Raw genomic sequence first — 27,428 nt, forward strand, 5'->3', positions numbered from 1 at the left:
AGGAAATTTCAAGGCTTTTTTAAACACTGAATCGAGCTGCGTATTTTAAATGTCCAGTCAATTGTGACATCAGTGTCAATAACAGATTAAGATAACAAGATACAGGCTTTTGGATATACCAGTTTGGAGTACTGTTATAAAATTGTCTAAGAAATGCAGTCAACAGGAATCAAATTATTACTTTGTGTAAAACAGCCATGAATCAAATAATTCTAATTCATTTCACACTTACCATTTCATGGCATTCAAATTATCCAGATAAAATGTACTGTATTGGCCTGAATATAAGATATGAACTTCTAATTGCAGGTCCTGTTTCCTTCTTAGCATAGTGCCTTTGTGGTTAATGGCACTGTTTAACAGCGAGAAGGTCCCGGGTCTGCATCAGACTTTGACCTTTCTGTGTGGAGTTTGCATGTCCTCCCTGTGTTTACTCTTCACCCCACGACACCTGGGATATATTCCTGACCATTAACTGGATGAGGTGGGATAGATTGATTGATGGAGGTGTGAAAACAAGAGTTACGAATGTAACTACGGTTCTATGAATTCCGGATGACCGCCAGAGGGCAGTGCTTTAGCACCTGGATGACTTAATACCAACAAGGTCACGAAGAGTCACCCTCACCTAGCATCAGCAGTGAGGAGTGGAGGCAGACAACACCACCAAAGTCACCGCAGGAGGAGTGGCCACATCCAGCCTGTAATAGCAGGCGAAGGTACAGGACGAAGCCCATGTAGCAGCAGCACAAATATCACTCAAACACCTCTCAGTGCAGCCCAGGAGGTGGACACCCGTCTGGTGGAATGGCACGTAACTTTCGGAGGCTGAAGACCCCTGGACTTGTATACTTGTAAAATGGCATCCACGACCCAATGTGAAAGTCGCTGCTTTGATACAGCACAGCCTTTTTTGTGATCACCGTAACCAACAAACAGGGCATCTGTTTTCCGAATCCCAGCAGTCGCACCAATGTACTGCTTCAACATTCAAACAGGACACAGGGAACCTGAGACAGACAATCCTGGATCAGAATGCGGGGCATACACAGCCAAGGAAATTGGCTGGTTAACATGAAAGGCTGAAATACTCTTAAGTAAAAAGGATGGATTAGGCCACAGCTTAACCCCAGATCTGTCAGAATTCCATGGCAAACAGTTCTCAGCAACCAAAAGGGCATGGGGCTCTCCCACTTGCGTGGCCAAAGATACTGTAAGTAGAAAGGCAGTTTTCACTGACACCCACTTAAGATCAGCACTTTCAACTGGTTTGAAAGGAGGTAAGCTTAAACCCTCCAGGACTAGTGGAAGGTCCCATGAAGGTACGCTTGCAATCCTTGGAGGCCACAAACGTAGAGCACGTTTCAAAAAAACAACACGCTAAGGAATGCGATCCCACTGACCAGCCGTCAACATAGGCATGCCGGGCAGAGGTTGCAGCAACATAAACCCTTAACGAAGTGACAGAAAGTCCTTTCTCCAGCAGTTCTTGTAAATATTTGAGTAGAATAGGCACAGGGAAACACTCGGGGTCTAAGTTTTGGTTCTCACACCACCGGACAAACATGTTTCATCTGTTGCCATACAAAGCCTTGGTAGAATAGAAGCAGCACCTGAGTTCAGGACAGTCTGAACAACAGACTGGTCACAAGAACCTAACAAGGAGTCCAGCCCTTCAACAGCCACACATGCAGTTGAAGGCATTCTGGGTGAGGGTGCCAAATCCTCCCCTATAGCTGTGACAACAAAGCCTAGGTTGTTGATCCATATCTGTAGGGGACACAAGAACAGAAGTCCCAAAGGTACCACTAGTGACACTGCAGTCAGTTTGCCCATCAACTGGAGCAGCAAACCAAAAGACAGTGTCACAGTCCATTGAACATGTGAGACGAGATGAATTACATTTCCCCCTCTCTGCAGGGATGGCGATGCAGTCATAGTTAGGGAGTTGATGGCAATGCCGATGAAGGTTGTTTGTTGACTGGGAACAAGAGAACTCTTCGCAGCATTCACTGCGAGTCCTAACTGAGAGACATGGTTCATTCGAAGCGCTGCATCGATGTGCACCTGCTCCTGAGTCGGAGCGCAGACAAGCCAATCGTCTAAGAAGGGTAGGATTCTTAATCCGAGAACTTGCAGTGGGGCTAGTGCTGCAGCCATACATCTGGTAAATGTACAAGGGGCGAGAGAGAGGCCGAAAGGAAGCACCCTGAACTGGTATGCCTGTCCTTCAAAAGCAAAGTGGAGAAACTGCCTGTGACTAGGCGCCACTGGCACATGGAAACGGGTGTCCTTTAAGTCGACACTTGTGAACCAGTCTCCTGGTGAAAAGTTGTAGCACGTCTGACAGGCTGAGGCCTGGAAGCAGGGTTCGATTTTAGCGGTTACCCGGGAACTCATGGCACCCTACTTTGCGGGCGGGCACACAACTCTTTAGACTTGCATTCCCAACTGGAATCCACCTTTTTTATTTCATAACTGTACAGAAATCTATGAAATTTGGACAAAATTTGTGCAGAATTTGACTTTCTGAGACCGACACATACACAAAACGTCATCAAAAAATGTTCTTCTCTGTTTGTAATGCTGCGTTTTATTATACACAGATCAAATGGAGCGTTTTTGAGGGAAGAGCGAACAGCAGCCAGCGGAGAGTTTTTTTATATTTCTCTACGTGCGCGTGAGCAAATCATCCGTGAAGATTATTTTATTTATTAACTACACAGATGTATAATAAAAGCAAATGGTGACTGGTTTGTAAACACAATTATGACAGAGTTTTTGAGGGAAGAGGGAACAGCAGCCAGCGGAGAGTTTTTTTTTTATTTCTCTACGTGCGCGCGCAAGCAAATCATCCCTGAAGATTATTTGATTTATTAACTACACAGATGTATAATAAAAGCAAATGGTGACTGGTTTATAAACACAATTATGACAGAGTTTTTGAGGGAAGAGGGAACAGCAGCCAGCGGAGAGTTTTTTTTTTATTTCTCTACGTGCGCGCGCAAGCAAATCATCCCTGAAGATTATTTGATTTATTAACTACACAGATGTATAATAAAAGCAAATGGTGACTGGTTTATAAACACAATTATGACAGAGTTTTTGAGGGAAGAGCGAACAGCAGCCACCGGAGAGTTTTTTTTTCTTTCTCTCTATGTGTGCGCGCGAGCGAGCAAATCATCCCTGAAGATTATTTGATTTATTAACTACACAGATGTATAATAAAAGCAAATGGTGACTGGTTTATAAACACAATTATGACAGAGTTTTTGAGGGAAGAGCGAACAGCAGCCACCGGAGAGTTTTTTTTCTTTCTCTCTATGTGTGCGCGCGAGCGAGCAAATCATCCCTGAAGATTATTTTATTTATTAACTACACAGATGTATAATAAAAGAAAATGGTGACTGGTTTATAAACACAATTATGACAGAGTTTTTGAGGGAAGAGCTGCCTTAGATTCTGAGCTTAATTCTGATTCTGAGGAAGAACACCTTGAAGTGCTGCAGAGAACGGCAGATGACCATGATGACTGCTAATAGATTTTCTGTAATCACAAGTGTAATCAACACTCATGGCAGCCATGATTGTTAATGGGCTGGATGTTTAATAAAACATCGGCATGCTAATCTGCCTGTGCATATTGGCATGGGGTCATCTCAGCTTCTGACAAGGTTAGAAAATTTCGAAATTTCAGAAAATATTACTTCAAAAACACAAAAATTTCCTTCCATAATTTCATCCTGTCTGATGGAGGGCGAGGCCCGAAACGTCACCTTTGGTGTGTTATTAAAGACTTGTTTGGGAGCTAACTGGCTGTGTGGATCTTTCGTTTTTTGTTCTTCCATAATTTCACCCCAAATCTGCCCCAGATATCACCAGAATGCACAATTTGCATCCTTTTATATCAAAATGTTGTGAGGGATATGCCCCCAGACCCCCCTAGTTGCCTTGCCGCTATGCTGCGTAGCAGTAGGTTTGGTACCGAACTTTTCTGAGGGGCACCAAACTTTTCAGATTTTGGTGCCCTTAAGGCACACAACTATTTATTCTAAAGACAAACCCTGCCTGGAAGTCCAGTGTAGGTCATCAAACTGTTGCCGAGATTTACTAGCCTAAACAGCACGCTCCAAAGTTTGTTGGGCCGCAGGTCCAAATACTTGGCCTGGAAGAACCGGCAGTGAACGAGTGTACCTTTGCAGGATTCGGACATAGGGGACTGCGCAAGCCACACCTGACGTCTGGTGATGGTAAGGGTTGACATCAGTCTGCCAAGCTCTCTGGACATATAAGCAAAGGTTTGGAGTGAGGCATCACTAAGACTTTGCGTAGTATCATCAACCTCTGCCTCCCTCAAAGACTTTGAGAGGGCAAGGGCTAAATGGGACAGTGAGTTGCCTAGGCAACCGATGCGAGCAGCTATGTCATAGCTTTTGGTGAGGAGGTCATCAGTGACCCTACACTGAGGATGTGGGCAGCGGGCATCCGGCCGAGCAGCATCAGCTGGAGCCACAACCAGGTTTGCAATAATGCTGTCAACGGCGGGCATACGGTTCAGACCATACTGCGCCGAATCACACATAGAGCTAAGGGCTCTGCAGTCCTGTGATAGATGGGTCAATGATTTGGGGTCCTCCCAACATCGGTGGAGCTCCTCGATATATGGTTGTGAAACTGGAACGTTGAACTCAGGCTTCTGAGTGACTTTGAAAAAGGCACTTGAAGCGGTGGTTTCCGCAGGGGGATTGTCGACCCCAAGCCTGGATAAAGCCAACTGAACAGCTTGCTTGACGAAGGATAGTCCAGGTCCGGTTTGTGGCAGGGACTCAGCCTCAGAGGTGTTAGGGCCCACTAATGAGTGGCTTGGAGAGAGACCCCTCTCATCCTGATCCTCCACACAGTTTGTATCAGGTGTTATGTACAAGGAATCAGTTGCAGCAATAGACATGGCATCTTCTTCCTGCTGAGTAACTACATCGGTCTGATCAGCCTCATTAGGGACAACAGGAACTGTTATGGCATCCCTAGGCTGTAGATTCAGAAGCAAGGACTTAATCTGAGCAAACTCAGAAGTCAACGTTTCAACCTTTTCAGCCAAATCATGGTCATGAGTAACCTTCTTACCAGAAAGGGTCCCTGCATGTGGGCGTTTATGGCGCTTTGGTGCCTTTCAGGGATTGGAGGCCAAAGTCCCACTAGGCATCCCACTTTCCAATGCTGCGAGTCTAGCAGGCCTCTCTGCCAGTGGCATACTGGCACAATTAAGGCAGGCATCGCCAGTCAGGGCTTCCCTCAGGTGTCCAATCCCAAGACACGAGGGGCAAAGCATATGTCCATCATCTGGGCTCAAGGGAGCCAAACAGGTACTACAGCCATGCAACAAAGGCCTTGACAACAGTGTGAACTGCGTGCAGATGGCTAACACAAGCCCTGACTGTTACAGATAGAAAGACAAAGCGGAAATCACACGCAGTGTAAATAGTAACATAAGGCACGGGGTGTGAATCGCTCACAACCACAGTCGTAACACAAGACACGGAGCGTAAATCACTCACAGCGTAATGCTAACACAAGGCACGGATAGTGAATCACTCGCAGTGTATGAATCGCTCACAGTCACAGCTGTAACGCGAGGCATGGAGTGTGAATCGCTCACAGTCACAGCCGTAACATGAGGTACGATGAATCGCTCACAGTCACAGCCGTAACATGAGGCACGGAGCATGAATCGCTCACAGTCACAGCCATAACTCTTGGTACGGAGTGTGAAGCACTCACATCCACAGTCTTAACACGAGGCACGGAGCGTGAAGCACTCACAGCGTAAAAGCTAATATAAGGCACGGAGTGTGAAGCACTCACATCCACAGTCTTAACACGAGGCACGGAGCTTGAAGCACTCACAGCGTAAAAGCTAATACAAGGCACGGCGCGTGAATCACTCACAGCCCACGTGGTAAGTCACTTACACCGACGACAACAGTAGCTGCCAATGGAGCTGTTGGAACTTAGTAAAATGGTGGCAGCGCAGACAAAGTACTTCAAGGAGTGCAAAACATTCACGGCAAGCCCAACACAGTACACTACCACTGTAGTTTACGGGGTTAGCGACACAACTAAACAAGTAGCCAGCTTTCATCGAAACAACACAGCTAAAGGGTTAGCGGCTAGCAGCTAATGACTTCAACTGTGCACAGAGGAAAATACCTAGCAGGGCAGCGGCGAAGGCGCGCACCTGGCAAGGAAGGTGTACTCACGACAAAATGGTGAAGCCGTGTCTCGCAGCCTCTGGAGGACGTGTGCAGTGCATGTAGCTCCAACCGAAAGTGGGTTGCGAGGCTACAAGCAAGAGTGGCAATCGCAGCTAAATGCGTTCTCAACCTCTTCAGAATGTGAGAATGTAGAAAAGAAACTATCGCTGGGTTCGTCTGGTATATAAAGACAACCAGTGACGTCTCCCAGGTCACATCCAGTGGTGTGACTTTGTTGGTATATGTTCTTGACCTCTGTGCTGCGCACATGTAGTTATCCAGGTGCTAAAGCACCGCCCTCTGGTGGTCAGAAGGAGTGACATACAACTGCATCGTCCTCAGAAAAGTGCGCAGTGGCAGTAGACTTCGTGTACATCACGTCACATCTCAAGCGTCCAGACACCCAGCAATATCTGGGTTACGATGACTTTATTGTATTATTTATTTCTTTATTTGCATTATTTTCAGATAAAATATTTTCATAAAAAAGATTTGGTCTTTAGAAAGATCTTTCAAAACTTGAAAAAGGAGGTGTCTTACGTCATCGGGCATTCTGTTTTTTTGGGCCAATATAGCATTTCCAAATTCATCAGTTATTTAAAAAATGCTTTTATTTAAAAAAAAATAAAAATAAAAATCTCATATTCAAAATTCTCATAACAGAAAGTCATTGACAGATGTCTGAGGCATTTTAGCTGTGATTATCACAGTTGTGCTTTGCAGCAGGGTTACAGTCATCCTGTATTCTTGTGGTGGAGGATCTAACATAAAGCCAGTATTAAGTATTTTTTCTGTCTTTTAAGATAAATTGCAGCCAGATGTAGACCACGACATCCCTGAAGAGAGTACTGCCAAGATACAAGAAAAAGAATCAGTTTCAACTCCTTTTCAATCTGGTATGCAGTGAGCGCACACACACAGCACATAGTGTTCTGTATCATATATAATACACGTCAAAGTTTAGTTACTTATTTTTATTCACAGATCAACATTCCATCAGATTGCTCCCCCTCCCCCCCACACTTCTTTCAGTTTCTATTTATTCTTACTTTAGCGAACTGGCTGGCATTCTTGAAAATTTGAATGTGACATAATTACTCTGACCTGTGGTTTTGATGCTTTATTTTAGAATGATTGAGTGGATCCTTGTCGTATGATTGTTGCTTTGTATGTCGTGACATGGATTATTTGTCCCATTTGTGCTGCGTTGCATTTAGCGTGCAAATTTGGTTCCATACGTTTTGTACTATTGCATGCTGAGTCCACACCCGTGCACACACTTGTTTTTTTTTTTTGTTGTTTCTTTTGCTGGGCCGAGGAAAGCAGACAGCAGTCTGTACACGAAGTCAGTGCATGGAATCCCTACATCAGGTCTGTGAAAACTCCGCAAATCTGCAAAATGTCGTGGATTTTATCATGGGGGGAGGGGGGTGTTAATGTGTAACTCTGTAATTGTGTAGTCACTGAGTTTTTAAAATGTCTATCACAAAGTGTTCTTTTTTTACGTGATTGTGCAAGTTTTATAAGTGCTGCGGTCCGCAGACACTGATCTGTGTGTTACAGATACAAATTAGTGTCCTCGGATCCACGGCGTTTCGAGTGGGGGGGAAAAGCCTGGCTGTTGCGACAGTTGTCATAAAGCGGGACTGGTTGGTTGCTGCAGCGCTACTTAAGCTAAAGCCGCTTTCACACAGGGGGTGCTCCTGGTTGCTCCCAGTTGCGCTGTGCATCATTATGACAACGCCGCGTGGATCAACTCAGTGCCGAGACGATGCAGCTCGGCACCACAACAGCGCGAGGGCCAAAGGAGGAAGCAAGTCGGGCGCCGAAAAATTAAACCTGTTTCATTTTTTTGGCGTCCTGTGCTCGACGCAGAAAGGAAGTGGTTCCAGCGCAAGTCGGGGCAAAGAGGCGTAACTCGGGGCAAAGAGGCGGCGTAACTCAAAGCCAATTTATGATTCCTGCTGTTCCATTGTTCCCGCAGTATAAATCACGCAGGATTGTTTTTATACCGTGTACTTAATGCAGTAAAAACTACACGCTGAAGAAAAAAAAATGCAGACTGATTGCCAGAAATATCCAGTAAAAAGTTCGGACATCTCTAGTCCACTCATGGACGTTCGTTCACGTGCACACATGTGAACAATTAAAAGAAAAAAAAAGTCTGGCTGCAGGCATTAGTTCCTTGTTCTCTGCTCAAACTCTCACATCACAGTTAAAAAAAGGACATAAGTCCTGAGACAGGACATGTCAACATCAAGTAGAACTTTGAATGGATTTACATGAATTTACACAAGAATATAAATTAGTTTTTATTAATGTAGACTTTTTTTCTTGGGAAAACGATGCTGTGGCTTTGAGTGGATTTACAGGAATTTACACAAGAATATGTGGCTTTTTTACTATAAGGTATGTTACTGATATTTTACCATGATTTTCAAAATATTCTACAAGCTTTAGTTGTGGTTGTTGAAATGCTGTAACAGTCTTTTCAGTCTTCATGAATTTCATGTAGTTTAATTGTTCTGAGTTAATGCATAATTTGGTTTACAATTAAAAGGAAAATCTTTCCAGGTCCTACTCCCACGTCATATTCCGTTATTTCACGATGATCATTGACGGTTCAAATGAAAGGTTGAATTCAAGGTAATTTAAATATGCACTAATTTTGAGATTTTTTTTGTTCCAGGAGATGCTGAAAATATCATTAAATTAAAAAATTAATTTGGTTTCTGGGATCACATGGGGCCCAAACCCCAGCTCCTGCAGGCCTATGCTCCCCAAACCCCCGGCAAATTTTCCTCGGTTTTCACAATTTTCATTTCACAGCCCTGCTACATTCCTTGCAGTTGAACGTTGAGAAACATTATTCTTAAACTGTTGGGCTATTTTTTTCATGCAGTTGTTCACAAAGAGGTGATCCTCGCCCCATCTTTGCTTGTGAACGGCTGAGCCTTTTCGGGATGCTCCTTTTATACCCCATCATGAGACTCACCTGTTTCCAATTAACCTGTTCACCTATGGAATGTTCCAAACAGGTGTCCTTTAAGCATTCATCAACTTTCCCAGTCTTTTGTTGCCCCTGTCCCTACTTTTTTGAAATGTGTTGCAGGCATCCATTTCAAAATGAGCAAATATTTGCACAAAAACAAAAAGTGTTTCAGTTTGAACATTACATAGCTTGTCTTTGTGGTGTATTCAATTGAATATAGCTTGAAGAGGATTTGCAAGTTAGTGTATTCTGTTTTTCCATTTCACACAACGTCCCACCTTCATTGGAATTGGGGTTGTACATTCCATCTTTCACCTCATGAAATATTCGGACCATTGAACTCATAAACATTTATTATTTGTAATTTAATTTATTTTTGTAGTATTGAATAAACCAGAATGTCAGTGTTGTCAACAGCTTGTCAAAGCTTAAGATCACAAAATGTTTGGGGCAGATCTTTTTGTTCCACTGTAATTTCACTTGTTGAATTTACTTGAAAAATTTGGGAAAAAGTCTCGTTTTCTCTCTTTAATGAAGGTTCCTTTTGTGGAATATTACAAAATTATAGATAATTTTATTCTGTAAACTCAGAAACTGGGATAAACTCGGAATTCTGAGAATTCCGAGTTTATCCCATGAGGTTTTCCATAGGAAGAAAGAAGTGCATGCCCAAGGTTCAGAGTTTGTGCTGCATTTGCTGGGAAGTTCTGCTTTACAACAAGTACAAATACTTTTAATAACAGTAGTCTTCTCACTGCCTCATTTTGGCAGACTCTGTAAAATCATTGTAAAATTAACTAAAGTTAGTGTTGACAACTGACACAGCAGACCTGTATGAGTGTTGTCTTACCTGTCTAGCAGATATCCAGTAAAACCTTCATGTGAAATGGGTTCAGCTTTGATCCTATATTGTAAATATAAAGGAAAAACCCTCTGTTACTTAACCTCTAGGTTCTCAGAAGAGTGTTTGAAGCTTGATTGGGTTGGCTGTGCATGTTGCCTGACGCCTACAGGAAATCTGGAAAGTATTCACAGCGCTTAATTTTTCCAACATTTTATGTTACAGCCTTATTCCAAAATGAAGTAAATTTATCCCCCCCCAAAAAATTCTACTCACAACACCCCATACTGACAATATAAAGCTCAGAGTGACATTCATGCCATTAATGTCTGAAAGGAAATGGTTTTGAGAAAAACTACAGATTTTTATTTTTATTTATGTCCAGAGAGCAAGGATCCAGTGACCAATTTCATATTTATTTACTTTAAGACTATGTTGTTGACATAGAAAACCTATAAAGCCTACTTTTAGTACACAGAAAATTCACAGGAGGCATTGAAAACGGAATCTAAGGAATGTGATTGATAAGCGGAATCGATAATGGCATTGATATTGATAAAATCTTATCAATACCATCCCTTATTATTTACATTAAAATGTGGTAGTTTAAAATACACAGATGCTTACATGTAAAAAAAACAATGTTTAAAATATGACTAAAGATAAAAATAGAAGAATAGAAAGTTCTTTAAAAACACATTGAAAATGTTTGAAAAGGGTGTAAACTGGGTGAAAGAATAGAAAATTCTTTAAAAACATGTTTAAAATGTTTACAAAGGCTGTAAAATGTGTAAATGCATGAACAGTTCCTTAAAACACATAAATACTCTTAAAATGTGTTTAAGATGTGTAAAAGAATCAAAAGAAACACACGATGTTGAAATTGTGTTTATGTGGGCGGGGGGCAGCTATTCATTTGTTCTTTGAGGGGGGCTCAAAGGACAAATTCCTCAGAGGGAGTTTTTCCTTACCACTGCTGCTCTGGGGGTTAGTAAGGTTAGACCTTACTTGTGTGAAGTGCCTTGAGGCAACTCTGTTGTGATTTGGTGTTATATAAATGAAAATAAATTGAAATTGGGGGCTCACTCTCCCAAACTTTGAAAACCCCTGCTGTACACAATTCACAACACTTGCTTGTGCCTCTCAGTGTATGTTGTCCCAGCTTACATATTGCATCCTGCTGATATATTCTGGACTGTCTCTGGGGCACATTTGCACAGCTTGCAATTTGTGTCCTGTCGGCCGTGGTAGACTCCTGTCTCTATGGATCTGGTTCTTAGAGCTTGTTCTTGTGCTGCCATGATCAGAGCCTCTGAGCTGTCCTTTAGGCTGGCCTTTTCTAGCCCCTGGTTGGTCTTCTTGATGCCAGCTACTCCCTCTGTCTTTCTGGTATATCCCATGGAGGTAGCTGTCTGAGGCATTCTTGTAGCAGCTGATCTATCTATCATATTTATAATAAAACTAGAGTGTTGCCTGTGGGGACCCATGGGCTCTAGATTGGGTAGTGTTTATAAATTACATAGGTGACATTTTTCAAGGGTGTTAATAAATTGTGCAAAGTTTCTATAATGCATTGGAATCGCATGTAATTCCAGAATGTTTTTTTGAACCTTAGACCTTCAACCTCAACAGTTTTTAGAAGAACTGCCCTTTTATTTCCTGTTAATTATGTAATTTTTAAATGTTAATTTGCTGTCTTAATGTATTTATAAATTTAGGTTCTTATTATATGCACACTATTATTATTATCATCATCAGTATTATTATTTTATTTTTACTTATATATTGTCATTTGATTTTTAAATCGACCACAATAGAAATAAATGTTTCACTTTATTGTGTCATCCATGTATTTTTAACGTATTTACAATTATATTATATACACACATTGAACTTACTAAATAAAATCATGCACTCACGCTTTTAATGTAGAAATGATTTACCGCCCCCTGCTGGATTGGTGTTTGAGTCTAGCATGCAAATATCAACCTTCATTGTTCACTGTTGTTAGTTAATATATGTAGCTTTTCTAAAAATATTAGTCCTGTCAATGTTTGGTTTTGGTGGCATTCATCTTTGACCCAAAATGCATGAGCACACCAAACGACAAATGTCAGCTCTCCCCAGTTTATGCATGATTAATATTGTATGCAAACACACAGATTTTTGTCTTTACTGCATTCTGCTGTAAGCAGGTGCTTTTAATTTGCCAAACAGACTGTGGCGGAAGACATTAAAAGGACTACACTTTTCACATATGGTACCGGGAACGTGACACTTAAGTCACTCATAGCAAAGCAATTTAACACTTAACTAAACTGTGTAGGCTCTCAGTTGTCCAGGTGGAATAAAGTCATTATTCTTCTCTACAAGAGTCAAGACAGAAGTCAGACTACCAGAGCAAGAATTTTAGCTGAGGAAGCTTCTGTGATTTGAAGCGAAACGTCCTCACGTCAAGCAACCCAGTCCAGTCGAAGATTCAAGCTTCTCTACTTAACTAAACTGACTAAACCAATTGAACTACAAAAACACAATAGATCAATAACCCTAACAACACTGTCAAAACCCAGAAATCCCATGGTGCATTGCAGCACAGTGTCCATTGTTTATTGGGGGAAATTGCTAATTTCTTAAAAAATACTTGTCTCATTAACTTTACATTTTCACAATGTTCATCCTTGACCCAAAATACATAAGCATACCAAATGGTATGCCCCCATAGGATACCACGAAGAACCCAGTCATATGCCTTTTCCAAGGTCACAAACATAAGTAGACTGGTTGGTCATACTCTCAGGATTTGTCCAATATCCTTGTAAGGTTAAAGAGCTGGTCCACTGTTCTACAACCAGGACCAAACACACATTGCTCCTCCTGAATCTGAGGTTCGACTAACAAGTTTAAAGGCACCTTGAGACTTGGACGGATTTGATTCCCGCTGTGGCTCCTGCTGAACTCATCACATCTGCTCAAAGTGATGTTAATCAGTAAAATCACCTGCTGGACTCTGTGGATTCAAAGAAAGCCTGCACCCTCTTGGCCCTTTCTGCAATGTCTTTGTACACCACTGTTTTAAGTGAATCCAGTGAGGCCTGTTGTGGTTGAATAGCTTCTTGGATCAAGAATGAAATGTCATCCCGGAGTGGGGTCCTCTATTTTGCAAATTCTGCAGACAGTTGATCCATAGCTATGGGCGGTGCAGTTGCGGGTTCTTCACATCATCGGTAGGTTGCTAGCTGCAAACAATGCTAGCTTCCCTGCAGCGTCTGTGGCTGCACGTGTAGCAGGGTATGCGCTATGTTAGTTGAGCTAAGGTTCTTAGCATTAGTCATTTTTGCAAGATAAACCCATACACAAATATCATAAGAAGTATTATGTTGAGGTTCTGAAAGAAGGGTTGGTAAGATAAGAAAGTATCAAAAAGTGAACCAGGAGCCCTCTCGAGTGAGTCCTCTCCCTACACCTCACAACCGGAAGTCTATCCTTCTGGTTTTGGTTGCCATTTTAAAGCACTGGATATCATTTTAGTTGAGCAGTCTGTCATTTTCTGCACTTCTTTATATGCACTTTTGCAGTTCTTTCCCCCGATCCAATCAACTTTTTAATCAAACTACGCTGTTCTTCTGAAAAATATCTGGAAAGACCTTTTTTACACAGATATTAATAGAGAAATACACAACAACCAGCATGTACAGCATTTGCTACCTTCATCCTTAAATAAGGGCCACCTGTCGGTGTAATAAGTGCCACCGAAAGAAAAATGCGGACACTGCTATTTTCTGAACAGCCTAATATTCCTGTTTCTTCACTTTCTCTAAAGTAATAAAGGGTAGTGGACAAGTGGTTAGTGTACTAGGCTTTGGTGTGGAAGGTTCCCAATTCAAACCCCACCCCTGCCCATTAGGATATCTCTGCTGCTTAAATGACACAAATGATGTCCCATTTTCAAATGAGTAGTTTTCTAAATGTTTCTAATTGTGCAACAGACTAAATTACATTTATCTTCCAATTGTTTTTTTTTAAAGAAAATTTTAGGGAATAATTTTCAGAAACTTTATTTTGAAACCTTTATTTTCATTACAGGGTTGGCCGGCTCAGAAATGCATTGCTTCTCGAAATGTGCCTGTGAAGAAAAACAAGCGCACCCTCTCCTATGGTGTTTAGTATACCAGTTTAACCGGCTAACGTTAGCTTGGCCTTATCTGAACAATCAATGAGTTCCATGATTTACACAGACTGACTGTAAATATGAGTAAATTATGTACCTCCGTGAACAAATCAAACGCACCTCTGTTCATCTATGGCGGATAATAGCAGCAGACATCCTTATTGTTGCATTGCTGCCACCTTCTGCATCAGGCCGTTATAGCAGTACTAAATCCTCTTGATGAGCAGTGTCTTTCAAGTATTTAAAAAACTTGACCGCTTGACCTTATGGCTGTCTGCAGATCACCTAAACAAATTCATGCTTGCTTCAGTATTCCACCATAGATACCTTTTACTTCACCTCAAAAAAGAAATCTAACCAGATTGAGCCTTTAAAACACTTTTAAACAATGCTGTTGCATTACTGTTTTTGCTTTTCTCCAATGCCCAAAAAAGCAAAAGGCACTGGTAGTGGTACTTTCATATTAGTGGAATAGGGTTCAACTACTTACAGTGTCCTTGCTAAAAGCCAAAATATATGAAAACACAATAGTTATCAATCCACACATTTCACAACAAACTTAAATGTCCCTGACTCACATGATCAATCACTACTGTATTCACATCTATATGTTTGTGCTTCATGTACACTAACTGTGTTTATTCCTTCCTATAGCTCTATGTGTGTATATATGTCTGACCATGTTGGATGAATGTCAATGTTTTTCTTAAATTAACTGTATTTTCATGTCTCTTCTGTATCGCAATGTCAACCATGTCTTAACTAATGTACACTTTGTTAAAAATATATGAGTAAGTACGCCTCTTTGTACATCCCACCTTCAAACACAGCCTCCTATGACCATCCATGTAAAATCTACTTAAGCTCCCAATTTTCTCTAGGAATACAAACTTCCTATAGGCACTGCACCAGTTTTCTTTATATCTGCAAACTGAAATGTAAATGTAAACAATTTGAATGCAGTCCTACTTTCCCTGAAGAACAGAGAGAGATGTTGCATTGTAAATATAGAAAATACACAGCTAAGTTGTTTTCAAGAGGAAGTGAAGAAGTCCTTCTGACATATTGATTCTGTACATTCATCTCAATCAGGTTCTTCATCTCCAAAGACCTCATTACTGGGAAAATGTGACACGGGAGCCACTCCCCAGCGTTACAAATCCACTGTTACACTGAACAGTGAGAAGAAGAATGAAGTCAACAAAGATAAGACTGACCCACCAGAAACTTTAGAAGATGATGACGACAACATGGAGGTCGACCAAGGTGGTGACTCAAACAACTCAGCAATGACAGCTTTGGCAACAGCTCTCAGAGCTCAAAGAGAAAATCGAGGAAAGCATTTAGGACAACATACTACAAAGACTGGACCTTGTAACAAGCCTTCCACTAGCACAGAGATTGCTGAAAACTCTAGTTCTAAAGGCCCCAGTAGAATGAGTAGCAGTGGAACAGTAAATGAAACAGCTCAGAAGAAAGATGAACGGAAAAATTGGAAGGGTCTAAAAGGCAGAAGTTTGCCTGTCCAGCTATGTGCAGGTAAAGTGTGTTTCAAGATGCTTTGCTTCTAAATTTACACTGTTGCCTTATTTGCTATACCTGTTTTGTTCGGTCCCTTGCCAGCCATAAAGTCACAAGTGATATATAAAATTCCACTTCATCTATACATGTCCACCATAGCTGTGCAGATGGTACCTCAAACAATACTCGAGTTTGACCAAATTTGAACTGGATATTCTAAGAGACTGTCTCAAATGAGTTCAGATTTGAACATAATCAAGTTTCAACATGACTCTCTAAGTTCCCCCACTTTATTTAAAAGAGTATTGGTCATTGTAATATATCGACCTGCAGCTGTATATGCTGTTCATTTTATTTATTTATTTTTAGTATCGGCTGCCTCTTTGGTCCACATTAGAGTCCCTTGATTGAGAAAGTAATGACATGACGAGTCGAAAAAACCCAGTCACATGACTTGTGGTGCCATCTTGATTCCAGAATAGTGTTCGCTCTCAATCTATATGCATGTAAATCCAGCTATTTTATTTATTTATTCACTGAATTACTGGGTTGCTGTGCATTTGGATGCACAAATAGACACAACAAGGGCTTCAAAATGTAGATTCCCTTTAGATACGAACAGAAGAAAAATTTGGGAAAATAAAGTCAACTGTGTGGGATGGAAGCCGACATCATAAAATTATTGTTTAGTCCCATGTACAGTAAAACTCACCTAAATTATCGTCGTATAAACCGGATATTCGCAGTCACTGGACGGAAAACATCCCAATGTTTTTGTATTGTTTTCCATGTAATAAACACCGTATAGAACAGATTTTGTATAATGCATTTTCACTCACATCGGATAAAATGTCCCATCCAATCGCAATGTATTTCCATTAAAAACCCCAAGCAATCTGGGCGTGCACAGTAACAGAGATATAAATTGAAATTCAGCACTCTGACACTCACTGATTTGAGGAAAGTGGGACCGGAGTCATTTCCATGATTAAAAGTCTGACCGTTTATTTTTTCCCACTGTGCTCAGACTTAACCTGCAGCCTGAGGTGCATCTGTTAAATCAGACACAAAAGGCTGTGATTTTACATTTTTCTGTTTTACTCCATCTGCCATCATATTTTAATAATTTCTGCAGTGTGCACGCTGATTAAAAATGGATCAGAAAAATCTGCAAATTTACAACAGGAGTCGGAGACAAGAGGAAATTGTAGTTTACCTTTGAATTGGAGGTGATGATTGTAGAAAGAAAAGCTTGAGGGTCAAATTATCCATAATAAAGCATAATCCACCTGACGGAGAACTTTAAAACTGTCACGTAAGTCATTGCATGACATGTAGTTACGGAGCTTCAGACGCATAAATCATGTTTTAAATTAATTAAATTATAAATTGTAAATTTGATAGCTTAACTTTTTATATTTATTTTGCTAGTACCTGTACCTGGATGTGTTGCTGTATGTGGTTAAATGATTTAAAAAATGAAGGTTCATTCGGTAGTTCAGTGCAGTTGGAACCAAAATGGCGCCATATTCTGAGTTAACATTACTCTCCACAGTCAAGGAACTCCAGTGCACATGGTACATTACTGCCACCTTCTGCTCTGAAGAGTGAATCACAGCACTTCTTTCAGATCATTATTCAAGCGCAGCTTGTCACACATGTAGACAGTGCCATCTTGAGCCCACAGATGATAATGGGGGGGGTTCCCCTTATATGTTCTCAATCTTTTTGAAATGTGTTGCAGGCCTGTATGAATGGATGTGGATTAACAAATGAAATTCAGTTGACCACACACAACATGAAATGGCTTTGGTTCATATTGTCTGCAATGAAATAGAAGTCTAAATGTCAGAATTACTGCTGGTTTTTTGTTTGCATTTTCCAAACCATCCCAATGTTTTCTGATGTAGGATTGTAGTCAAAGTTATAATATTAAAAGGTAACCAAAATGTTGCCTCTGGGGATCCACAGACTCTAGGTTGAGTAGTGTTTGAAAAATAGATAGCTGACATTTTTCAAGGGTGGTAATAAATTATGCAAAGTTACTATAATGAGTTGGTATGGCCCATGAGTCCAGAATGTTTTTTAGAACCTTAGGCCTCAACAGTTGTTAGAGGAAGAACTCAACCTTTTAATTTCCTGTTAATTATGTAATTTTTCATAATGTTCATTTACTGTCTTAATATAATGAACTCGCGTAAACCGTCATACTATAAACCGGATATTTGCACTCATGAGACAAACAAAAGTCCCAATACATTTGTGTGGTTTTCCATGTAATAAACACTGTATATAACCAATTTTTATTAACAGATTTTCGCTCGCATCGGACAAAACATCCTGTCCGACCGCAATGTATTCCCATTAACAACCCCTCACATGTACCAGACATAGCAGTGTGGACGTGTCCAGTAACAGAGGTATGAATTTAAAGTTCAGCATTGACACTTGGCCGTTAATTTTTTTCAAACCAACGGGACCTGCAGTCTGATGTGCTGCTAAATCGGACACCACAAAAGGCTGCAATCCTCTTTACGTTTTACTCCTTTTTGTCCCGTCATATATTAAAAGTTTTGCAGTGTGCAGCTGATTACACCTGCAATTCATGGAGGAAATTGTCCACCTTACCTTTGATTTGGAGGTTGTAGGAAAAAAAAGAGTTCATTGAGGGACAAAAAATTAATCCAGAAAAATGGAAAACTTTAAAACTGTCACGCACGTCGACGTCATTGCAGGGCAAGAGCGGACCTAGAAAATCTATCTTGTCAACCATGTATTTTTAGTGTTTTTACAATTATATTAGGTACTAACATAGAACTTCATAAATAAACTCATTCACGCATGCACGCTTGTAATATATAATGATTTACTGCCCCCTGCTGGAATAGTGTGAGAGCCCAGAATGTAATTATCACATTGTTCACTGTTGTTAGCTAATATCTGTAATGTCTCCAAAAATAGTCCTATCAACATTCTGTTTTGGCATCATCCATCCTTGACCCAAAATACAAAAGCATACCAAATGGCAAATGTCAGCTCTTTCCAGTTTCTCTGATTGAAGCCATACGCACACACACAGAGGCCACTTGGCTATTATAATATAGATCATTAACAATTCAACTTTTTAGTTTCTAACAGATTAGAATTCTTAAAACTTTCTGCGGATAGAAGCCCACATTACCTTTGTCTGCACAAATTGTATATACTCTATGCTGAAGTTACTTTGTAAATGTTTTTGTAGAAAGTAACACACCTGCACTCATGGGGTTGAAAGATTTGAAGATAATGATACCCAAATTGGACATTGTAAGTATATATTTTCTCCCTGTTTTCTTTCATACTGGAAGATGTTCTTAGAAGTATAAAAATGTAATTATTGCTCTTTCTTCTGTGATCCATATCACGCCAACACTGTGCAACAGCTGATTAGAAGCTTAATCATTTCTTTCTTTCTCTTTTTGTGTGTGTAATGAGTTAAATCATTTGAGGAATGCTGAAAATTTTCATAGTGGCATAACTGTATATGTCTTGGCCCCCCAGCGGGATTTGCATATGCCAATCCATACTTCTCAGCTTGCATCATTGGTTCCAGCCGATTCATCAAGTCAGTTGATTCATGGGAACAAAAACAATCATCTAAAACGTACAACATCAGCTGCTGTTACAAACCAGCCTCACCGAACAATGGTAGGGTTTGTTTTTTTCTTTGGTCTCTTTACGTTTGTGTATGAAAAACTTTATTGCTTAAGTCTTGTGGATCAAATTTACTCATTTATCCCATTGACAATCACAGGAAAAAAAAAACGTGCGGGTAAAACCAAGCCTAGTAACATTCTATAAATGGACCTTGTTTTCTGTTGTCTTCATTTTCAGGTCTCAGAAATGTCCTGTCCACACTGTAAAAAGAGCATAATAAGGGGACAGACTGCTTACCAGAAGAGGGGATACCCACAGGTCTTCTGCTCTAAAAACTGTTTATTTGCAGTATTTCCTGCCAAAAAAGCTGTTACCAAGACCTGCCATTACTGCCTTAAGTGAGTATTAGCGTGTTGCCCGTGGGGATTCACGGGCTCTAGATTGGGTAGTGTTTATAAAATAGGTAGCTGACATTTTTCAAGGGTGGTAATAAATTATGCAAAGCTTCTATAATGAGATGGAATGGCATGTGAGTCCAGAATGTTTTAGAACCTTAGAACTTAACAGTTTTTGGAAGAGGTCAGCCCTTTTATTTCCTGTTAATTCCGTAATTTTTTTATGTTAATTTACTGTCTTAATGCATTTATAAATTATTTAGATCCCTATCATATGCACACTACCATTATTATTATTATTGTTATTATTGTTATTCAGTGTTATTTTTATTTTATTATTACTTCCGTTTTGTCATTTGATTTTTAAATGGCTCACAATTAACGTATTTACAGTTATATTATGTACTTGGATTGAACTTACGAAAAACAGACATGCACACATGAGCTCTCGCTTTCATATGAAGATGATTTACTGCCCCCTGCTGGATTGGTGTGTTAGTCCAGAATGTAATTAGCAACGTTAACTAATATCTGTAGTTTCTCCAAAAATATTAGTCCTGTCAATGTTCAGTTTTTGCAGAATTTATTTTTGACTTAAAATACATGAGCATACCAAACAGCAAATGTTACCTCTCCACAGTTTGTCTCTGATCGAAGTTATACATACGAGGTCTGTCGTCCCTCGTACATGCACGCACGCACAGAGAGCTTTTTGCCTTTTCCACATTCTGCCGCAAACAGGTACTTCTATTTTTACACACCCACAAACAGGTGGTGGCGGAAGACATCAAATACAATCACTTTTCACTCATGGTATTGGAAATGTGACATGCAACTAAACTGACTAAACCAGTTGAACTACAAAACACAATAAATCAATAACACTAACAACACTGTTAAACTAACGTGAACCACAATAAAAACATTTAAAACCCTGAACTCCCATGGTGCATTGCAGAACACTACACAACAACAACTACAGGCCGATAACAATTTTACCTGTATTGTCAAAACTTACTGAAAAAGTTGTGGCAGCTCGACCACTTGGAGGCCAACCAGCTCCTCCACCCACAGCAGTTTGGCTTTAGAGCAGGGTATTCACCTGAGATCGCTAACTGCTGCTTCATAGAAAACATTAAAAATTCACTAGACAAGGATGAAGTGGTAGGAGCTGTGTTTTTGGATCATAAAAAGGCGTTTGAAACAGTCAATCATAGCCTCCTTGTAGCCAGAATATCCACATTTAACATCTCCTCGGAGGCGATGCAGTGGTTCATCTCTTTCCTGCAGGATAGGGAGCAGTGTGTGAGAGTGGCCCAGGACAAATCCTCCCTGATAAACATCTCGATGGGAATACCTCAGGGCTCCATACTGGGACCACTGCTTTTTGGTCTCTTTATAAATGACCTTCCACTATCTTGCCCAGGTGTTCGCTGCCAACTTTACGCGGACGATGTAGTTTTTTTATGCACCCGCAAAGACACCAGAGCAAGCTGCAGATGTTTTATCTGCATGTATGGCTGAGGTTAGTCAGTGGCTTTTCAAAAATCAATTAGTCCCTAACCTCACTAAAACAGTGTCTGTGTGCTTTTCAATCAAAAAACAAAAATTAGAACACAATTTTAAAATAGTTTTCCAAAACAGCGAAATACAAGTAAATGAAATATCTAGGATTGGTCCTTGACCCGCAACTAAAATTTGATGAACACATAAAGAAAATATCCAAAACAATACAAAGAAATATAAATTGTTTAAGACTTATCAGGCACTTCATTCCAAACCAGGCGGCCCTGCTGTACATGCATGGGATGATATTCTCTCATATTTCCTATTGCATGACAGCATGGGCCCAGGCAGCTCCTTCAGCCACAAAGCGCATTGGTTCACTTTACAATCAAGCAATCAAAATTATGGACAGAAAACCAATCCGTCATCACCACTGTCAAATCCTCCACAAACATAACTTATTGAGTTTTGACAGTTTTAGCAATTTCTGTTATCTAAAATTATTTTTTAAATGCTGCCACAATTTGGCTCCAGAACCACTTAGGGAGACCAAACAGCAGCAGGACAAGAGGTAGCTTAAATCATAACTGTACCATCCCCAAGTGCAGAACCTCGTTTGGACAGTCAGCCTTTTCTTACAAAAGCTGTAAACTCTGGAACTCACTGCCCACAGATATTAAGGCCATCAGTGAGTTGAAAATGTTCACCTTTAAACTTAAATCTTGGCTTAAATCAAACCAAAACTGTACCCACCAGTAAACATATGAGAGTGAATGAATGAGATGAGTGAGATGAGAGTTTGAATTGCACTGTTGTATTTATTATAGATGTTCAAATGTAAATTAAGATGTTTTTAGGTCATGTTAGAGTAGAAAAGCCTAACCAGGGACGGGAGTTGTAAATTAGCACTTGTTGCTATACTCTGTATGCATCACATCAGCTACAAGCTTTGACTTGTAGCTATGTCTGATTGTATTGTCCCTGTCAAACTAATAAATAAATACTTACGTACATGCATTTTCTTAGGTTTTTATTTTTAATAAATTTGCAAAAAAAAAAAAAGTTGTCATTATGGTGTCAGGAGAATTTTGACGGGAGAAAATGAATTTACTCAATTTTGTTATAAAGCTGTAACGTAACAAAATGTGGAAAAAGTGGAGCGCTGTGACCATTTTCCAGATTCACTGTATATTTCTACAGTCATCACCACCTTTTAAAAATTATATACCAGATTATGTCATTTCTTTCAAATCTTTGCAGTAGATCCTTTAAGACCATTCTCACGCTGTGCTGAGCTTCACTTCTGCAGTTTCTCTCAAATACACTAAAAAAAAACAAAGAATAAAAAAAATCCCATTTTCCTCCTCAAAATACGGTATTACCTTTGGAAAATCTGTCCACATAATAACCCTGTCCAGCTAATAGTCATTTGACTACATCCTCCTAAAACACACATTTTAACCATTTTGACATAGTCACTGTCAAAGAACACAAAAAATACACTAGAAAATTCTGTTTTTCCCTTTCATTTTAATAGAGGGCCTCAAGGGGTGTAACCTGCATGATGTCATCAAAGTCACACTCCTCACAGCTTCATATGTCTGAGCGTTTACCAGCAGCAGGTGAAATCAGGCTAAATTCCTTATGTTTGACTTAATTTCTCAGGGTATATGTGACCAAAAATAAAATGCAATACAATAGTTTGATCATTCTTTATTAATTTAGGATAGTCAGCTCATTTGACATTTTATTTAGTAATGATATGCACTTTAAGAGTATGTGTATGCTGTTATTCCACAGTACATCTGCATTAAAATGATGAGTTGATGATATGGCACTGTCTCATTGTATTATCCTGTCATGCTCTGGGGTCTGAGGCCCCCTTAGTGTGTGTGCACATGTGGGTGGGGGGTTGTACCCAAGGCATTTTCTGTTTGGAGATTGTCAAAATTACAAGTGTACATTAATTAAATTTACAACACATTTGCGTAACAATATAATCTGTCTAAAAAAAAAATGTTTTTTGGCTTGACCAAAAAAAAAAAAAACCCAAAAAACTATTCTCTTGGTGCGTGACCATTGACAAGTCTGATAGTTACTTCATTAGTTTACCTCTTGTGTTCGTCCTTTGAGTTAATATTGCACAGTGTTGATGTTTAAGTTCATTAACTGTATTAAATATTCACAGTTCTAAGTTCTTTTATTGCTTCTTTTTTTTTTTTTACAGGTTAATAATCCAGCCTCAGAACATCATTGTGGCCCCAGTGGATACAAAGGGAACAATGAAGAACTTTTGCAACAAGACTTGCTTGTCCTCTTTCAAGTCTAACACTGTGTCTCCCTGCAGCATATGTAACAAGGGCACTGTAAGTAAAATAATAATAAAAAATAAATACATTTATGGCAGTGCAAGCAATAATAATGATTCTTTTCTGCTTCTCTTCCTCCTTCTGCTCTCCTCCTTGCCACTGTCATACTCATTGCTCCCACATCTTTTCTCTGCACAGGCCTCACGTGAGGCGATGTTGAGTGGTGTTGTCTACAAGTTTTGTAGCAAATCCTGCTTGGACCTGTTAAGCAGGAAAAACAAATCATCGAAAGTAATCTGTGCAAACTGTAGCATCATCTGTTACAACAAACCACTTATGCTGAAGGTGGAACAAGGCATCAAAAACATCTGTAGAGAGGAATGTCTGACCAAGTTCAAAGAGGTGAAAACTCAAACATTAAGTCGTTTGGCAAATGTGAAACTTTAGAAATTACACATACAATCCCCGCCTGACTGGAAAATCACTAAGGGCCCTTGGGCAAGGCCTTTAATCCCCTATTGCTCCCGGTGTGTAGTGAGCGCCTTGTATGGCAGCACCCTGACATCGGGGTGAATGTGAGGCATTATTGTAAAGCGCTTTGAGGGTCTGATACAGATGGAAAGGCGCTATATAAATGCAGTCCATTTACCATTTACACTGACAGTCTCATTTAATGCTGTATATCATTTCAAAGCCATATGTGTTGAGAGAGACTGCATGAGAAGGACCTCATGTAGTGTTGTATGTGTGAATTTTAGAACATAACCAACATTTAAACAATCAGAAAATAATGGTTTAGAGCTTGGGTTAAGTAAATTTCTCTCCAGAAGATCAATCAGTCTCTCTCTCTCATATGCTTGCTCACTCACTTTCTTCCCTGCTCATTTCTTTTCTTTTGGATTTTTGGAAGCATTTTGGACCAGCAGTAGAAGTTTGTGATTAAGTGGGAAATCTAACTGAGCAGAGGTTAGGGTCGGTGTGCTTATGTGTTTCACACTTCCTGTTGCTAAGTCTGAAATTTATCAGTGAGAGGAAATTAGTACAGGATTGTTAAGTATAGTCCAAGAAGTGTTGGGTAGAAATGTCACCACTTGAAGCGAAGTGTTGGTAAGGGACCAGTGAGGTGCAAGATGTAGTAAAAAGCATAAGTGAAATGGGAATTTACAGGGGGGGATGGTGACAGAGATAATGTTTATACACACAAATAAGTAGTTCAATAGAATGGTGGCAGAAGCCTAGGCATGTGCAGTGGAGGTGTGGAAACATTTTCAGTTGGGGGTCACCATTTCACCAAATCGTCCTCTATACCACTTCAACATGTAGCTATATAAGTGGTGACACTATGTGCAATTTTCCCATTCTCCACCACAGAAGCCTTTCATTTCTTTAGGGTTTGTCTAGGTGCCTTGGTGGCATTCTTCACTCGTCTCCTTCTTGCGCAGTCACTTAGTTTTTGAGAACTGCCTCCCGCAGACACATTTACCATATAGTGCTGTATTGTTTGTATCTCATCATAATTGAAGTAAATAAAATACAAGACATATTTAGTGATTTGGAAATGTGTCCATCCCTTGAGAAAACTGACAATAAAACTGATGATTTGACGAGGGCGAATATCTGTCATTGTGGGAGACGTCATGGACGGAGGGACTCAGAAAATGCATACCGCACGACAACAGCATGTTATTTGCATTATTATCACTTACTGAGATACACAACACGTAACGCGTACATAAAAAGTTGGCTCTCTTTAACTTTTGTCGTGTCCGCTGGCGCGCGCTGCTCTCCAAGTTCAGCAGTACATCCTCATCAAGCTGGCTGCTTTGGCTGCTGTTTATTGTCGTATTGTGGTTATTGTCCATGAGAAAATCATCCGGAATATCCATATTGGGACCAACACACAGGTCTCGCCTTTTTATCTTTTCCTCTGCGGACAGTTTTTTTTTTTTCTCTCCTCTGCAGACAGTTCTTAGGCTGCGCGCCATGATGTCATTTGTTTACGCACAGCGGGTGGGTATAGCCGGGTAGTATCAACGTAAATCTACGATACCGGCCTAGCAACGCCTCTGTAAAGTGATAATAATGCAACTTATCATCTTGGCTTTGACATTTTTATTTATTTATTTATTTATTTTATAAAGTTGTAAAGACTTGCTTTCAGTTTGAGATTGTGGAGGATATTTTTTTAGAAATTTTAAAATAGAGAAACCTGAATTAGTTTTTGTTTGAAATGGCATAAACAAATCATATGTATGCAAGTATTCACAGCCTTTGCCAAAATTGAGTTCAGGTGCATCCTGTTTCCACTGATCATCCTTGAGATGTTTCTACAGTTTAATTGGAGTCCACCTGGGTTAAATTCATTTGTCAAAGGAATGGATGATTTTCAAGTTGCAATAGAGCAGCACCTACTCGCATGCATGATGACGTCACAACTCTGTTCGATTAGGGAGATGCGGTTTCATTCCAACAAGAACTGTCAAGCTTTCTTGTGTGTGGTTGGAGTTGTGTGGAGGTTGGAATAGCCTTTTGAATGCTTGAATAACGATGTCAGTTGCACAGAGAAATCAAATAATAGTGAAAACATGTTCATTGCGCCCCTAATGTTGGTATTTTGGTCGTTGAACTTTCCTAGCAATGAATATAAAGCCCAGTCACACGCCACTAACAAAGGACACCGAGGCCAAAATGAAACAAGAAATCTGGACTTACATTGACTTTCGGAAATATCATTTAACTGGTGTCCAGCTTCGATCGGTCAGCTACCCCGTGAGGTGTCGTAACATCCGATCGGCTAGCCGCTCCGTGAGGTGTCATAACTGGCATAACATGGCTGTATCCGCTGTGGCGACCCCAAACAAAAAAACAGGAGCAGCCGAATGGACAGCAACAAGTGTGTGTGTATATATATATATATATATATATATATAAATAAATAAAACTTTATATGAAATAAAGTAGATATTCTAACGGCCAACACACAATGATGAAATGTAATATGCAATTGTGGGAACTTTCGTTTGAGATTATTATTTATTTTTAGCTGAGGCATTTGTAAAGATGTCTGAACATTGCTATGCAAGTCAAAATAAAGTTTAACGCGTTAACTTGACATGTGACAGTTAAAGTGTTGTGTGGCTAACTGAGATATGAAGTGTTAAAGTGGATTTTTGGAGAAGTTGGTGGTAACATTTATCATAATACCTTACCTCAAATAAATATAGATGGAGCCATTTAAAAGTGCAGTCAAAATATTTGGCAAAAAAAACAAAACATAATAAAACTGATTTATTGGATTGCCCGGAAATAATACCAGTTTAAAAATTGTAAGTGGTTCAGTTTTTTTTTTTTTTTTTTTTCTTAACCCTGAACTTTTGTGTTCCTTGGCAGAAACTCAAGTCACCACAGCAGTGTACCACGTGTCACACATCTGGCTTCATATGGAACATGGTTGAAAGCAAAAGCAGCGAGGGCGTAATTGAGCTTTTTTGCAACAGCAGCTGTGTGACCGCATACAAGTCGCAGATTGCAGATTCATCAGGTGGAGAATGACTTTTGTTTTACTCTACTTTTTGTTGGCCTTTTCCCTCTGCCATACTGTACAGATGTCAGAAATGTAGAGTCACAAGTGTGACCATAAAAGGTGTAAAGACGCATGTCACATTTCTATCCTTGTTTAGGTTTTCATTCACCTGTAATGTTAGTCTTGTTGATTCTGTGTTTTATTTATTTGTGCTGTTTTATTTATTTAAATTGTGACAAAACATGACTATAGTAAAGGATTATTAACCTTGCTTGCTCGGTCTGTA

The 27,428-nt window shown here is 39.9% G+C and overlaps 1 protein-coding gene across 1 annotated transcript in view; it reads left to right on the top strand.

Moving 5' to 3' along the window:
- Window positions 1-27,428, top strand: part of LOC117512091 — a 197,982-nt gene that overhangs the window by 19,733 nt on the left and 150,821 nt on the right. Inside the window, exons 7-14 of the mRNA XM_034172052.1 lie at window positions 7,055-7,147; window positions 15,345-15,791; window positions 19,015-19,079; window positions 19,314-19,460; window positions 19,647-19,807; window positions 23,538-23,676; window positions 23,818-24,021; window positions 27,010-27,160. Coding sequence (XP_034027943.1) covers window positions 7,055-7,147; window positions 15,345-15,791; window positions 19,015-19,079; window positions 19,314-19,460; window positions 19,647-19,807; window positions 23,538-23,676; window positions 23,818-24,021; window positions 27,010-27,160 — 1,407 coding nt within the window. The remainder of the gene's footprint in view (window positions 1-7,054; window positions 7,148-15,344; window positions 15,792-19,014; window positions 19,080-19,313; window positions 19,461-19,646; window positions 19,808-23,537; window positions 23,677-23,817; window positions 24,022-27,009; window positions 27,161-27,428) is intronic.

Source organism: Thalassophryne amazonica, chromosome 6, assembly GCF_902500255.1.
Source record: "Thalassophryne amazonica chromosome 6, fThaAma1.1, whole genome shotgun sequence".
Lineage (NCBI taxonomy): Eukaryota > Metazoa > Chordata > Actinopteri > Batrachoidiformes > Batrachoididae > Thalassophryne > Thalassophryne amazonica.